Raw genomic sequence first — 16,670 nt, forward strand, 5'->3', positions numbered from 1 at the left:
CCTAAACACTAATGCCAAAACCCAAGCCCAAATCTGCGCATCCAGGTCCACTCCCTTTTTTAGGTTGCTCAGTCAAATTTATTTAGCTTAAAATTGCAATCTCAATTGTGCATTCAACCTGGGAAATGAATGTGCAAATACCTTAAGTCAATCATAGAAGGGGAAAAGGCCAGACCCATAAATCTTTATAGTGCTTGCAACCTAATGGCAACAGTTTTTAATCTAAAAAAATATTTGGTCTTTAAATAGAAAAACACATTAATAGAAGAAGACAACAACTAAGACAAAAGGTAGAAAATGAATACGAATAGTCTCACTGGTGTAAGATTTTTTCCCCTATTTTACACGCGAAGATTAAATAAAAGAAAAAAAAACACGATTAGAAACACATTACACTCAAACACAAAAAAAAAAAAATTGATACATGTTTCAAATATTGCACAAATCTCCTCTCCATTTAGTAGGGGTGTGCATGGGTCTGGTTGAGAGAATTTTTTAACCCAACCTACCATGGTGGGTCAAAAAAAAATTCGACCCATCACATATGTTCAACCCAACCCAACCCACATGGGTCGGGTTGGGTCGGGTTGAACCCATGAATTGGACATTTTTTTAAAATTATTATTACTAAATTGAACCCATTTTTTTTATTAATTATATAATATATTTAAGTATATATTAAAGAAAGTAATAAGATTTTATATTATATATGTTTGTAGGATTTTATATTATATATTACATATGGGTTTTAACTTTAAAAAAATATTTATTAAATATATATTAAAATATGGGTGAGTCGGGTCGGGTTTGTAATTTTATGACCTAAACCCAACCCGACCCGCTTAAACGACATGTTTTAGAGCAAATATACCACCCAAAATAAAAGGATGGTAAGTGTTAAGACTTGAGAGTTGAGATTCAACCTTACATTTTTTAAAAAAGTTTTTTAGATGGTATAAATGTATATTTTTGTTGCTGAGATTAGACAATTGTACATATTCTTTGTTGAGGCAAGAGCAAGAACATATATCTTATTATTATTATTATTTGAATTGGACTTCATATCTTCCTTGATTGTTTCCTTACTTGCAAACAAAGAAAAAGCAGGAAAAAAAATTGTTTGAAAAAGGGCTTTTGACATTGATGACAGCATGGCCAAATAGGAGCATAGTAATATTAAATGTTTGAGACTATAGTAATATTAAATGTTAGCTTTCATTTTTAACATAAAAATTAAATATTTTAATAATATAATTAGAATTAAATAATACAAAATAACAAATAGAAATAAACAACTATATTTACTTCATGTTATATTGTGAATGCAATTATCTAAACAAGTTATACTGTGAAAACAAATTAAAGCTTTATTATATAGGATATGACATTAATAATTTAATATAAATAATTATGGACAAAAATAAAAATTATATCTTTTAATTCGGGCAATTGTTATTTTCATCATATAAATTTGAGAAGACCATAAATATATATCTTAATAAATAAAATAAAATGAGAGAGAAGTTTGGGATGAAAAAGTTGTGGCCTTGATAGACAATAGTCCTCATCCACGGGAATATGGAAAGTGAGAAGCAAGTGGCTCATGTTACATGTTACATGCGTTAACTTTCAACAGCTCTCTCTCTCTCTGTCTCTCTCTCCACCTTAGACACCCATAATGGCTTGGGCTCTAGTCTCTCCATCTCTCAACCTCTCACTCCCTCACACCACCAAGACCAACTTCAACCGAACACAGTGGTTCACCACTAAAACAAGTATAGCAGTAACAACAACCACTAAAACAACAAGAACAACCAGTATCAGAGCCAATGCTGCTGACCAAAAACAACCCAAAGACAAAGACGAAGACACTACTTCTGGTTTCAGTCCCTTTGCCTTTGTAACCGATAACCCATCAAGCCGCGAAGCCATTCAGCTCCCAGAGAGCCCTGCTGAAGATGGCAATGTCGGAGAAATGCTTTATGTATGTGTTCTTACTCTCACTCACCATTTTCTTCAACTGGGTATCTCTCAAACACTGTTATCGCTTATCATGCATATATAGTTTCAATCATTTATATTCATGGGAATTTTTACTTTTTATTAGAGGGTATGTTTGTTCAGTTCATGTTGTTGGGTTGGGTACTAATTTTAATTCCTTTTATCTGTTAGCAAATTCTTAAAATTAAGGACTTTGTGGACTTTAATTAGGATTTAGAGATTTTTATTCTATTATGTTATTTATTTTCTTGGAATTTTGAGAGGATGTTTATTTTGAATTCATTAAATTTTGTACTTAAACTCAACCTCTCAATTGATATTGTTCAGATTCTTGCTTATTGGTATTATCCTTGATGATTGTGTGGTTAAAATTAAGTGTTATTGTTATTTTTTGCTTTCTTCCAGGAATTTATTGTTTTCTAATTCACCAAATTCTGAGATCCAATTCTTCAGTTCCTTAAAAATTCAATCAATATTACCAATATTTGGGCAAAACTAGTTATAGTAATTGACTATTTCTCAATCTTCATATGCGTTACTTATTTTATTCTACCAAATGTTGTTAAATGCTGTAACTGTCTAATCAATAGTCCCAAAGATTTGGCTGCCCTGTGAAAGAAAGACTGAATTCAATCAGCCCTTTCTTGTAAATGATGGAATGGCCAAAACCACACTTAGAGATACTGGCGACTTTCTTGTGGTAGTAATTGTGGATGTGCAAGTAAGGGGCAGCAACTAAATAGGTAGCGAGACTGCCCTTAATTAAAAGCTTATATCTTCGAATTCCTTTAGAATGAAGTAGCTATGAAGCCCCTACTATGTTCTTTGTTTGATTGAAAAGGCCCCATATGTGTAACACTTCATGTAGCTTCCTGTTTGAGCTATTTTTTTTATGAGCACCGTTGGTTACACATGTGTTTATACATGTGTTTTATAACTAAAACACATGATTTCATGTTTGAAATCATGGGTTAAACCCATGTTTTTAGTTAAAAAACACGTGTGTATACACACCTATGTAATAAGTTTTAGCCTTATTTGATATGGGTGAAATTGTTTGATTGACCTCTAACTCAATTATGTTGATTAAGGTTTGGAAGTTGGTTTAACTTGCATTCATTGGTTTGCTACTTGCATACAATTTTCTTTTTCATTGACAATCTCAATGAAACACCATAAATGTGGTGGATGGATATTGTATTTAGTTAGGGCATCAATCAATTGAATTAAGTTCTTATTTTCTTTTTCCAAATTGGTGCCTTTGGTAAACTTTTAATGCTATCTGGTTTGTGATTTGTTGAAAGGTTTTGAATACATGTCATATCCATTGGTATCATACAACTTTCTTGGTTTCCAATTCTAGAGGATAGAAGACAAGGGAAAGGAATATGGCTCATACATCAAATCTGGAGAGTTTATATGGTTTGTAAGAGAAACTGGTAAATTTCTCTGCAGCAACATTAGTTTCTTTTATTTATCAACTTGGATTTATGAAAAATTGATTCCATCCTTGCAGGTTCTGCTGAGAGCCAACGTGGAACAATTGTTTTCCTTCACGGGGCTCCAACACAATCTTACAGCTATCGAGTTGTTATGTCTGAGGTTGTAAGGCTGAATTTTCTTTTAGATCTTACAGTATACCTCTATTCTATAAATTATTTACTATAAGTTTCCTCCTCTTGTTTACACATACAGTTCTTCCATAAACATATCAATTCTTATATTCTGGTTCAAGAAAGAATATTAAAGTCTGACACAAACTTATGATCTAGGACATGGCTTGCTGACTACTCAAAAGCTGGTAAACTATTGCCAGTAAACCAGCAAGGCGGACTCCACCAAGTTTATTTTTCCTGGTTTACTTTTCTTAGTTGTCTTGTAATAGCAGCACAAGCAAATATAGTTAAGGACCTTAAGGTTGTCTACACTTTTGTCTTTAGAACATCAACATGCCTTCAGATGTTTCTATAAGATGTTGCTATTAACCACATCTTGAATATGCCATTTTCCTATCCTTTCAGTTTGTCCATCCATTTATTGTGATTTTTTTTCCACTCTTAGCTGCCCTCAAGTGACTTCATGCTAAATGATGTTTAACATTGCTATCATCTTGTCTAGATGTCAGATTATGGGTTCCACTGTTTTGCGCCTGATTGGATAGGATTTGGTTTTAGTGACAAGCCACAGCCAGGATATGGTTTTGATTACACAGGTTTCTATATTTCATTAATAAGATCATTACCATATAATATCTGTCTTGCTCTATAATGGTCATGATTCTAAATGTTTTATGTTTACACTGTTACAGAAAAGGAGTTTCATGAGGAATTTGATAAATTACTTGATGTGCTGGGGGTCAAATCTCCTTTTTTCCTCGTTGTTCAGGTTTGAAAAATCTTGCAAAGGAAAATCCATAAGAATGGGATTTATGATGAACTGTAAACATTATATTATTTATGTTATAGAACATACAAAGGTATCCTAAATTTTCAGAGGAATATGCTGCTGGGGAAGACTTATTAAACATCTAGTCAAGTTATGAATTCAATGATCTTATGGTTTCCTTTGCAATTAAATTTTTCATCTAATGTGTTCTCTCACATTCTCCATGAAGGGGTTTCTTGTAGGTTCATTTGGATTAACATGGGCCTTGAAGAACCCTAGCAAGATTTTGAAGCTCGCAATTTTAAACAGTCCGTTGACAGTTTCATCTCCTATCCCTGGACTGTTTCAAAAGCTAAGGTTCAGTTCTTATATTAACCATCGGTGGGATACTTATATTTCACTCATCATCTTGCTGACAGAATTAGCTATGTGAATTTCTTATATTTGATTCATAGTCTTGCTGCTTATATGTGCTTCGCTCTTCATTATGGCTACCTTCACAGTAATGAAAAAGTGCAGGCTTAAGCTCTTTACTGCTAATGTAAATAGGAAAATTACCATGACAATATATATAATCTGTTCTAGACCTTTTGGTTTAATCAATTTGTCCTTAAAACTTTGGCCTGGTGAAATCATTGCATGACAATTGGGACCATGTCCTGCATAAAGGTAGTATTACTTAGCGCCCTAATGAAGTAATCAGGTCACCTGGACTGCTAATACGTCTCAAATGTCAAGCGTTAAAAACTGCATCCTTTCTATTCTTTTTCTAGAATTCCATTGTTATGTCAGCCGCCTAAGTTTCTTTCTTGTCCTTCAGCTCTATGTTTATCCATTTTTTTGGGTACTCTTTATGTATAATCTGTTCTAGACCTTTTGGTTTAATCAATTTGTCCTTAAAACTTTGGCCTGGTGAAATCATTGCATGACAATTGGGACCATGTCCTGCATAAATGTAGTATTACTTAGCGCCCTAATGGAGTAATTAGGTCACCTGGACTGCTATTATGTCTCAAATGTCAAGCATTAAAAACTGCATCCTTTCTATTCTTTTTCTATAATTCCATTGTTACGTCAGCCGCCTAAGTTTCTTTCTTGTCCTTCAGCTCTATGTTTATCCATTTTTTTTGGTACTCTTCATGTTCATGTTCCCTTAATATAGAATCCTAGCGTGTGGTTGTACTAACGTATAATAATTATATATGTCATGCCTGGAATTTTTTCAAAAAAGAAAAGTTATTTCATAAATTAATGTTTATTCTTCAAACTTTTGCTTCGATAATTGTGTTGTGTTGGAAAATACTATAAAGGTAGTTTATAAGTCATGTGCCTTAAAATGTCTGGCACAGTTTTTTTTCCTGTTATGTAACAATGAGCATTAGATTGAAGCTCTGCTCCTACTCCTTTTTTTTCATCCATTGTAACTTATCAATAAAATTACAGTTTCTTAATTTTTTTTTTCATAATTACATGTTCTCATTCCCACTTCCTTTTTTTCTTTCTTAGAATCCCTCTTTATGGTGAATTTACATGCCAGAATGCTATTATGGCTGAGCGCTTTATTGAAGCAGGTAGCCCGTACGTATCCAAAGTGTATCCAGTTCTTTGAGATACTACTTAACTTCTGATTCCTGTCGGTAATATCTTCTGTTTCATATATGCTAGGGGTTTTATATTAGAGCTTCAGTAAAGTTTTTTAGTTGATCTATTTTTTAATTTCATATATGAACTTCTGCGCAGTGTGTTTGAGCTGGACTACCTAGTCCAGAATCTAGTCCACCCTTGTTTAATTTTGTGTATTGCTTCCTTCTGTATTTAAGACTGAAACAGACTTGCATGTATTAGAAAAAATGAGAGTACCCATCAGGAACAGTGTATCACATCACTCACAGTTTTTTTAGTAGTTAAAAAGAATAGTTATCAAAACCATACCGGAGGTTAAGTCGGCCGAAAAATTGATTCATTGGTTAAATTTGTTGATTTATTAATTAATTAAATATATATTTTATAATTTTTAAAGCAACTTAAATGAAATAAAAATACTCTATTTAGGTAAATTAATAAATTATAACAATAAAAAAATTACATCATATGACATAAAGTTAGAGAGTATAAAAAAATAAACACGCCATTCACATAAATCATCTAATAACCAAGTTATATAGTCCAAAAGTCTTGAAACAACATATCTCATTAAAATTCAAAATAAATTTTTAGCTTAATCATTAAACCCTAGAGCTTAACAAAATTATTTAAATCTCCAAATACAACTCATGACTTCAAAGTCCAGTGACTTCATTGTCTTTTTGAGTTTTTTCACAGATACACATGGTATTTTTTTTTTCTTTTTTCCACAGGTTAAAAAGATTAACTGTGCAATCCATCGGTTTACATGGTTTGATAATGGGTTATTGCATATCCAGTATTTTATACCAAACCATTCTAGATAATGCTTTGGTTCACGGGTTTCACGGTTTAACCAGTGGTTTGGTACGAATTTAATTTTATTAATGTTTTGGGACCCGAAACTTCCTAAGCATTTCACTTAATTTTGTATAATGCTTCTAGAGTCCAAAAGAAGAGGAGCATATGTTGATAAATGGTAATATCATGCATTGAGTTCCCCAAGGTTTTTTTATTATCCAAAAATGAAATTAGGAAAGAAGTGTGTATACAATTTCAAATGGAACATGTAAATATAATGTTTGTCAAAAGTCATATGCTTTCACAAGATCTTAGGGTTTCTAGATTCAAAGAACAGAAGAATATGCCAGCATGCTATTGAAATGAACTTTTCTCATAGTGCAAAATGTAGTCATTCATGTGTATCCTGCCTACTATTCAACTAAGTGAGTAAGAATACATCATTTTTCATTTGGAGAACTGTAGATTTCATAGTTAAAATATTAGTAAATCCCATGTTGAATGTTTGAAACAGACAAAAATTAAGCCTCAAAATTTAGTGAGTGGTCCTTTTCTGATATCAAAGAAAACCTCACTGCTACTAATCAATTAACCAGAGAAACAGGAATGCTGATTTTGGAGACATCACTTACCATTGAACTTGCTACCTAAAACAATGAGAGAGAGAGAGAGAGAGAGAGAGAGCGAGAGAGAGAAGATCTAACTAATGTGTAATGTTAAGGACGTTACAGTCCTGATTCTTACAGGATACAGGTCTTGTTAGATTTATTGTTTGGGCACATTTGACATTTACTTTGGGCTTAGACATTGATACCTGTGCCTACTTCACAGGTAATATGATCCTGGCCCACTGGATTATACCAACATTATTCTTAAGAAGCTATTATATCCTTAGCATGTAACATTTATGTTATAGAATGAGAACTGATACTTGTGTGTTTATTGCTCTTACAAAAGAATCTATGCTTTTGGCAGTTATGTCTTGAAGCTGGAAAAGGCTGATGTGTATCGGTTACCATATTTGTCAAGTGGTGGACCTGGGTTTGGTGAGTGGTCCACTTATGCTTTTGAAAATATTTGACCCTGAAAATTGTAGTTATTTAAGTTTTCTTTGCCAGTGTTATTTAAGTTTTCTATGTTGGTGTTTCAGCTCTGCTTGAAGCTGCAAGAAAGGTTAATTTTAGAGATATCTTAAGCCAAATAGCAGAAGGCTTTGCATCTGGAAGGTATAATTTTTTTTTCTTTTTCTCTCTGTGGGATGTGTACATTTTTATGCGTTGGTTCATCTTTATATGTTTATGTTACAAGTTCTTATGCTTTAAGGTAAAAGAAAGTGATGCATGTTCTGAAATGTAATTTCTAGTTCAATACTCTTTTAGACAAAAGAACTAGAAACTCTCTCTTTATTTTTCTTCTTTTTCCTACAATATTTTAGATCCATATTTTAACCTTTTTTCTTGAGCCAATGATTGCATTCTAATGCTTAACCCGATTAAAATTTGATTAATATGATATGATGTAATACTGAAACCTGAATTAAATGAAATGTTGTTGAACTAGAGAAGAGCAATCAATCTCTGCAATTAAATGGTCTAATAAGTACTAAGCTGCTGGTTTAGCTTTTAGTTATTCTTTTATGTATCTAATATGATAGAAAACTACATGCCCAACACTTGATTTCTAAATGCCCAGGGTTGTCATCATTTAACATTCAGCTGGTTGCGAAAAGGAGATAGCATCTTTTTCTATTTTATCTTTTTCCAGGTTCCTGCAAATACAAAAGAGGCACAAGACAAGTACTCAAAGAAGTATAGAAAGGGGATCACCATAAAATAAAGATGATAAAAAGGAAAGTAAAAAATAGAATCAAATTCTGAATTTTAGGGCATCTGTAGAACCAAAAAGAGCTCAAAGAAGCTAGTAGAGGATGCCCATTTTGACCCTGCGCTTAAATGACTTCAGACCATTTTAGTATTTAGAAACCACATATTAATAATCTCCCCTTGTGCTTAAATGCCTTTTTTTTTTCCTTTATAACCAAATACTCTATATCAACATCAAACAAGTAGACATTGTTCTATGAGCAAACCGCTTCAGCTCCAAGCTTAAGTGTCTGCCTTTTGGTCAAAGTGATGTTCATAGTCTTGCATTCTAGTTCTTGATTCATGTATGTACAAGAGATTCAATATGTCCTTTCCTATTCAATGATAGACAATTCTATAACTTTTTATGGGTGACTTAATGGTAGAAAATTTCCACATTTTCTGTCCCCTGCACGATGCTAAATCTTTTTAAATTTTCATTTGAAGATGACTTGCGATGTGTCTGAAACTTAAGTTATTTAGTCTAGTAGGCATCTTAAGTTTTGCTTCATACCTTTGCAAGCTTGACTAAAATAAAATTGGGGCTTGACTTCAAAGCAGTAGTGTCAACTATGCAAACTGAAGCCAAGAACAATTGTGGTACATGCATATGCAATGTTGTAGTTACCTTATCACACCCATGGCTATATTCAATAGCAATTGTGGATGGTCTTATGAAGTTGACAATGGTCATATTTCCTTAGTTCAAACAAATGTAGTTGTGTATCTTACTAACTCTGTTTGTGTTACTAATATGGTGTTCAACTTTCTGCTTACTAATTGTGAATTAATGGATTCTGGACTTATAGATGGGATAAACCGATACTGCTAGTTTGGGGAATATCGGACAAGTATCTGCCTCAATCTATTGCAGAAGAGTTTCAGGAAGGAAATCCAACTGCCATTAAGCTTAAGTTAATAGAAGGTGCTGGTCATATGCCACAAGAGGACTGGTAAGGATTTTAGTTATAAATTAATGAGCATTACAAGTTCATCCTTTTTAACAAAATCTTGAAACTTATCTTACTTTGACAGGCCCGAGAAAGTTATAGAAGCTTTGAGAGTATATTTCTAAATCCACTGCCTAAATAAAAAAATGCAACCCAAAGATTGGCCTCTTGCAAGTGTTTATATTCAAATGTACTACCATTTGTTTTTTTTACCTATGAAGGATCTTCTCTGTAAATGTATCTCAATTTGAAGTATTCCATATTAGGTGATGAATATTGATGTAATCAATTTGTGTAACGGTCAAATTGTGTATTCGTCAAATTATTAGAAAAATTGATGTAATCTCTACGAAATTAATTTAACGAGCCAAGATGCCTCCCAACCTATTCCACGCCATTATGGTCGAAACTATAGTGATTACACAAACCTTGATATACCGAGAGTAATGACTGATGCTTATTAATTTGAACAATGTATATTTTAATTCTTTTGAGACGTTGGAGATATGGACATTTGTTCTAATTTTGAAGAAGTCTATGGTGATAACCATGGTTGTCAAAATCGCGATTCGGATCGTAAAATCGCACAATTTTACGATCCTACCTCACCAAAAAGTTTAAAATCGTAGCAGGATCGCAAAAATCTTAGGATCGTAGGTAGGATCGTGTAGGATCGTATAGGATTGTAGGATCGTATGGGATCCTACCGATCCTACCATATGGCTTGAATTTATTTTTTATTTTATTTTATTTTTTAAGTGGGATTCATTTGGGTAAACCTAAACCCACAAGTCCAACAGGTTTTAGAAGCCCAATAATGAATTGAAGTCCCAAATTTACCCCTATGTCAACATAAAATCTCAAAAAAATCTATGGTATAAATTTAACGTTTTCAAAAACAAAACCTAAACTATTTAGAAACACAAAGCTCCAGCACACACTTCTGTCCCGTGCCTCCTCAACCCTCTGTCAAAAACCAAGCACCTCTCAGCCCTGTTAATGGTGAGCCATCACTGCTTTGAAGCTTTCTTAACTTAAGTTTAATGTTTTTTTTTTTTTTTTAAAAACCCAGTCAAAAACCCAGCACCTCAATCCCACGCCTCCTCCCTCCTCTGTCAAAAATCCAGCACCTCTCAGCCTTCTCAATGATGTTGTCGTGAGTCATCGTTGCCTTTAAGTTTTCTGGTAATTTGTTTTGGTAGTTAGTACTTAGTAGTTTATCATTTATTTGTACTTTGGTAGTTTGATTCCATATTGTTGTGTTGTGTATATGATTTTGACAAAGCTTTTAAGGTTTTTATTTTTCTATTTTGTTAACTAAATTAAGTCAAATTTGAAAAATTATGAAACATGATCTTCAGTATTTGAATCTTTGAGAAATATCAGTAAACACAATTAGTAGTTTAGAATTGCACACAACCTGTTTAATGAATTCTTTGTGTGATTTTTTGAGCATGCTCTGTATCTTGGTGTCTTTTTTTTTTGCAGCTCTAGTACAAATATACAATGTCTACTTTGGCTAGAAAGAAAATTAAGTGAATTTTCCATTTGTATAGATTATACTTTGGTACTTAGTTCTAATTAAACATGTACTGAACTTTTTAGATACATTATCTCAAAAGTTAAATATATTTTGCATCATTAGAATGACATAAGAACGATGTAGTGCATGCAAATTACATTTTATGATGCAATTTTTTTTTTAATGGATGGATTCATATTTTAAGTGATTATATAACATATAAAGTCACTATCAATATGTTTTTTGCTTAAAATCTGAAAATAGGTAGAATCTTACGATCCACGATTCGATCCTACGATTTCCGATCCTACCTACCTTCCACGATCCTACGTAGGATCCCGATTTTGACAACCTTGGTGATAACGCTATTAAATATAACATGTTTGATTTTGGGGTTGATTGTGATTCTGTGTGCATGTGGCTGGTTTATTATTAGGGAAATGTTAACAAATACTTTAAGGGTATTCGTTTAGAAACTATTTTTAAAAACATTTTATAGGAAAATGATAAAGCAATTAATTTTTTTGTAGCTTTTTATTATTTTCATGAAAGTAGTATCAAAACTTTTCTAATATTGTTTATTAATAATTACCCTAAGGGCACCTGTTAACATGACCCTTATTATTAATAGGCTCGAATAAGTTTTGCATTACTTTTATCTTGAAAAAACCACTTGATCCCTCCACTAAGCATGCATGTTAAAACCATAACATGCCTTGTTTTTAGAATATGCACAACATTTTCACTTTTTTTTTTTTTTAACAAATAAAAGCCATAGTCCCCAAAGGGATCTTTTTTGTTTAATAAAATTAGTTTTTTTACATCAAAAGCAATGCTTTCAAATCTATAACAAATGAAAAGAAAACAGCGGATAATAACTTATCCATTTACTCATAAATACCAAAATAAATGTGAATTTAAAAGGGATAATTGCCTACTAGAAACTCCAACCGACGATTTTAGATGTCTACCCATCAATTAAAACTAAATACAAAATTTGCTGTGTAAACCATATCTCTAATTAGTGGAATTGTAAGAATTTCCCTTTTTAAACTTTGATGGTCAAGTGAGCCAATTCGAACCCCAATATCAGGCGAAATTTTTTAAATAACTATAAAATCTAAACTATATTATTAGTTAGCCAATGTTTGAAACTATTTTAGTTTCTAACAAATCAAGTCCATTGAACTGATTTCACTGTAGCAAATGAAGTTTTAAAGACTTGATTTCCATGAGTGCGTAGCTGACGTGGATCCACGTGGAAATTGAGTCTCTAAGACTTGAGTTCCCTCACAAAAAACCCAGAACACCCAAGCAGAAATCACCCAACCCAGAACAGCAGAAATCACCAACGCAGAAAATGAAGAACTCGCCATGTCCTCCGATCACCGCCCCCAAGCTCCTTTATCGAAACCGAGTGAAGAACTCATCGACGAGTCCGATTTCAAAAACATCATCTCTTCTGATGGCCTCGTCTCCATCTGTGGCTTTGGTTCCCTCCTTTCCGGTACAATTGATCAAACTGCATTTTCAATCACGATCTTCACCATCACGCTTTGTTTTTTTGAATTTTGATCCTACGGTCAATATTTCTTTGGCAAACCAGAAACCCAGAACAGCAACCCAGAAAACACAAATAGACCAACCAAAAATGAAAAAAAACCCAGAACATCAACCAAGAAAAAATGGAAAATGAATCAAGAGACAAACCAAACCAGAAAACATAGAAAACGAACCTTCGGTGCTGAGATCAACAAACCCAAGCCGCTCTGGTGCCGAGATCGTCAAACCCATGGCGCTTCGGTGCTGAGATCGTGAATTTAGGGTTTGGGTTTTTGCTCCGATTTTGAGATCATAATTTTTGGGTTTGGAATTTTGATAAAAGGGTTTGGATGTTTGAGGAAGGAGAAGAAGGAAGAGGAAGAACTGTCTTGGGATAGAAGATGGAGAAAGAACAAAAAAAAAAAAAAAGGAGAAAAAGAACGGAGGAGGAAGATGGGAATTCTGCGTTGGCTTTTTTCTGAGGGAACTCGAGTCTTAGAGACTCGATTTCCACGTGGATTTTTTTACTTGACGTCAGCAACGCACCTCATGGAAATCGAGTCTTTAAAACTCGATTTGCTACAGTAAAATCGAGTCTAACGGACTCGATTTGTTAGAAACTAAATAGTTTCAAACATTGGCTAACTAATAATATAGTTTAGATTTTATAGTTATTTAAAAAATTTGGCCCCAATATCGCTAGTCTTCTTAATAAGTTCACCATTAACTGGGTAGCCAAGGAACCTAGCATTTTTTTTTTTTCCCATTGGTACACTCAATTGAGTCCAGGACTCAGACACACCATACTCCTTCATCACCCATATGTGGCACATTCCACTCTTGTCAAGCATAGAATAAGAGAAAGTAATCAAAGCCAACGATCCCTTGAACAATGCAAGACATTTAAAAAAAAATAATTGTGTAAAATTTTTTGAGGCAGCATTAAACCATGAAATCTCTCGTCATCGACATTAAAGGACAAAATGAATTTGTAGTTCCCCTCATAAGTTGCTATAGAGTGCAGAGCTCCATTAAAAAACAAACAAGGTGATAGATGAATATCAATAATAGATGACTCATTTAATGAATCCAATAATATTTCAATCTTTCTCCACAAATCCATAGTCAATGTGTAATCCTCGACCTCAAAGGGCCCTCCAAAAAAAAGGCTCGAGTTCGAGAATCTTGAAGTCATTGATTTGAAGCAAATCCAATAACAAATTTAGCAACCGACAAGTATTGAAGGAAACAAGGAGCAGCTACCATCTTTAGCTTTCTAATGCTTGGGTTCCACAAATATATTTTGAGATTAGAAATGAGATGAGTCCGTTTCTATTACAATAAAAGGCCCAATAGCCAGACTGTGGGCAACGCAATTGTCATCCCAGCGAACAATCGAAATCAGCACAACCATTCACGGTAAAAGAAACGAAAAATATCATCAACCTCAACCTCTATAATATGGAGAGTCGCTTCCTTTTGACTTTGAGCATGTGCAGAATGTGCAACTACCTGCTTCTGATGACATTCTCTAACGCAAAACTGCTTCAATGGCGAGAAATAAATTAATTTTGAACTGAAAAATTATTCATTATTTTTTGACTTCTAACTTCTAGCCCAAATTCAAGGTTGAATTACAATTCGTTTCTTTTTTTTTGAAATGAGTTATAATTCATTTCAAGTAATAATTATATAGAGAAAATTACATATTTGGTCCATAATCTTTTCTCCGCATGTTAATTTGGTTTCAAACATTTTAAATGTATCAATTTAGTTTATAATCTTTTACCACCGCACACTTTTAGTGCGATGGTAGGGGGTAAGGGTCGGGGTTCAAGTCTCCAAGATGGAGTTTTATACACATATACACTTAGATTAGGCTAAAGTAGAATTCTATCTTTTATATAAAAAAAAAAAAATTAGTTTATAATCTTTTAGTGTTGTGTCAAAATGAGCATTGTCATTATAAATAGAAAAAGGAAATACTGACATGACTCACTGCGTAAATAAAAAAATTATTTTCATCATTTAGAGCATGCACTTGTTAAAAAAAAAAAAAAAAAATCCATGTGTACACAATTCTTTCAATCTCATTTTTCTTCTCTTGTATATCTTCTCTCGGGAAAAATGGGCCATTAGCCATAATTGCTCAAGAATATAGTTAATAGGTATTGTTTCGAAAGTAAATATAATACTAACATCTCGAGTCTAAGAAAATCGATTTTGGGGGCCAAAATCGAGTCTCAAAGACTCGATTTCCATGATCTATCACGTCTGACGTGGCATTTTATCCACGTGGTGTCCATCTGGAAATCGAGTCTTAGAGACTCGATTTATAAACCAAAAAAATTTCAAGTCTCTCCAAAAAAAAAAAAAAAATTAAAAAATCCCATAAACTTGGGTTGTGACCTGGGTCTCGCAACCTGGGTCGCGCGAACTGGGTCGCGCACCTGGGTCTCGACCTGGGTCTCGTGGCTTGGGTCGCGTGCCTGGGTCGCGACTGGGGTCGCGCGCTTGGGTCTCACAGCTTGGGTCGCGCGCTTGGGTCTCGCGCCTGGGTCGCACGGCCTGGGTTATGCGCCTGGGTCGGCAGCAATGGGCCTGTGGTGGTTGAGCTTGTGCAGGAAGCAGATGGAGAGGTAGTGAGGAGAGAGACATGGAGAACAGATGCACAGAGGAAATGAAACTCAGAAAAGAAGAAGGAGAAGGAAAATAAGAAAAAACAAAGTGAAAGATATAAATCGAGTGTCAGATACTCAATTTCCAAGTGGAGTCCACGTGGAAAAAATAACACATCAGACTTGATCCAACCATAAAAGTCGAGTCTTTGAGACTCGATTTATAGGCCCAAAATCGAGAGACTCGAGATGTTAGTAAAAAATATAGTTTATAAACAGTACCTACTAATTATAATGTTTAAAAATTAATGTTAAATTCTCATTTTGGCCCCTTCTCTCTGTACTTTCTTTGGAAACAAACACTTGCAAAAAGAAACTCAACCAAAATTAAGCTCCTGCTGCCAAGAAAAGAAAACATCTCAATTTCTTGGCATCCATACCAAGGAAGTTAATACCGTACCGGATGCTGTACTGGTTTGGCCACCGGTACGATATATTTCGGATACCGGTCAATACCGGTGTACCGTTTTGGGTTTACCGCTATTTTTTTTATATATATATATACACACACACACACACACATACACACACCAAAATCTCTAGAACCATGTTTATAAACATATAATATTTCACTTATATTATAGTAAATATATACATCTCAATTTCTTGGCATTCATACCAAATAAGTCAATACCGTACCGGATGCTGTATCAGTTTGACCACCAGTACGATATATTTCGGATACCGGTTAATACCGGTATACCGTTTCGGGTTTACCGCTATTTTATACACACACACACACACACACACCAAAATCTCTAGAATCATGTTTATAAACATATAATATTTCACTTATATTATAGTAAATATAAAAGTTTATCATAAAATATTACCTCAATTCAGAACAAATTATTCATAGTTTTAGATTTTAGTATCAATTAAAAGAAAAAAAAACACTATATAAAAAATAGAAAGCTTAGTTGTTTATTACATACTAAGAAAAAAAATAATACTAATAAGTTAATGTAAATAAGTTATCATTATGCCTTTACAAAAATTCAAAAATTACAAAACTAAAAAAAAAAAAAAAAGCTTTTTTTCTATATTGGCCGGTATTGCCTGAAATTGGCTGGTATGGCCGGTACGCGGTCGGTACGGCCGGTATTTTTTTCGGTACAATATAAAAGTGTACCGGTATCGGTGCACTGGCCGGTACCGGTACGGTATCGACCAACTTGATCCATACAGAATCCAAACAAACTAGAAGCACTAACACTTCTCTTTGCGTTGTAGTTTGTGTGAAACCCCACTAGAGAGGAGAGAAGTTGCTGCCTTCACTCGGGAGAAGTTGAATTGCTTCCTAAAA

General features: G+C 33.7%; 1 protein-coding gene across 3 annotated transcripts; it reads left to right on the forward strand.

Annotated features, from left to right (window-relative positions):
- Nucleotides 1-1,594: 1,594 nt before the first annotated feature.
- Nucleotides 1,595-10,020, forward strand: LOC142637463 (uncharacterized). Of its 3 annotated transcripts, none has more exons than XM_075811735.1 (11): nucleotides 1,595-1,984; nucleotides 3,365-3,440; nucleotides 3,518-3,603; nucleotides 4,120-4,213; nucleotides 4,310-4,386; nucleotides 4,616-4,743; nucleotides 5,893-5,964; nucleotides 7,786-7,856; nucleotides 7,961-8,036; nucleotides 9,482-9,625; nucleotides 9,708-10,020. In XM_075811735.1, exons 1-11 carry the CDS (start codon nucleotides 1,679-1,681, stop codon nucleotides 9,745-9,747), a joined length of 1,170 nt encoding a protein of 389 aa, XP_075667850.1. In that variant the 5' UTR covers nucleotides 1,595-1,678; the 3' UTR covers nucleotides 9,748-10,020. The 3 variants fall into 3 exon arrangements, with proteins under 3 accessions (XP_075667850.1, XP_075667851.1, XP_075667852.1); XM_075811737.1 differs by having other exon boundaries at nucleotides 1,844-1,984; nucleotides 3,365-3,423; XM_075811736.1 differs by lacking the exon at nucleotides 5,893-5,964.
- Nucleotides 10,021-16,670: the final 6,650 nt, after the last annotated feature.

This window comes from Castanea sativa, chromosome 5 (assembly GCF_040712315.1).
Source record: "Castanea sativa cultivar Marrone di Chiusa Pesio chromosome 5, ASM4071231v1".
Lineage (NCBI taxonomy): Eukaryota > Viridiplantae > Streptophyta > Magnoliopsida > Fagales > Fagaceae > Castanea > Castanea sativa.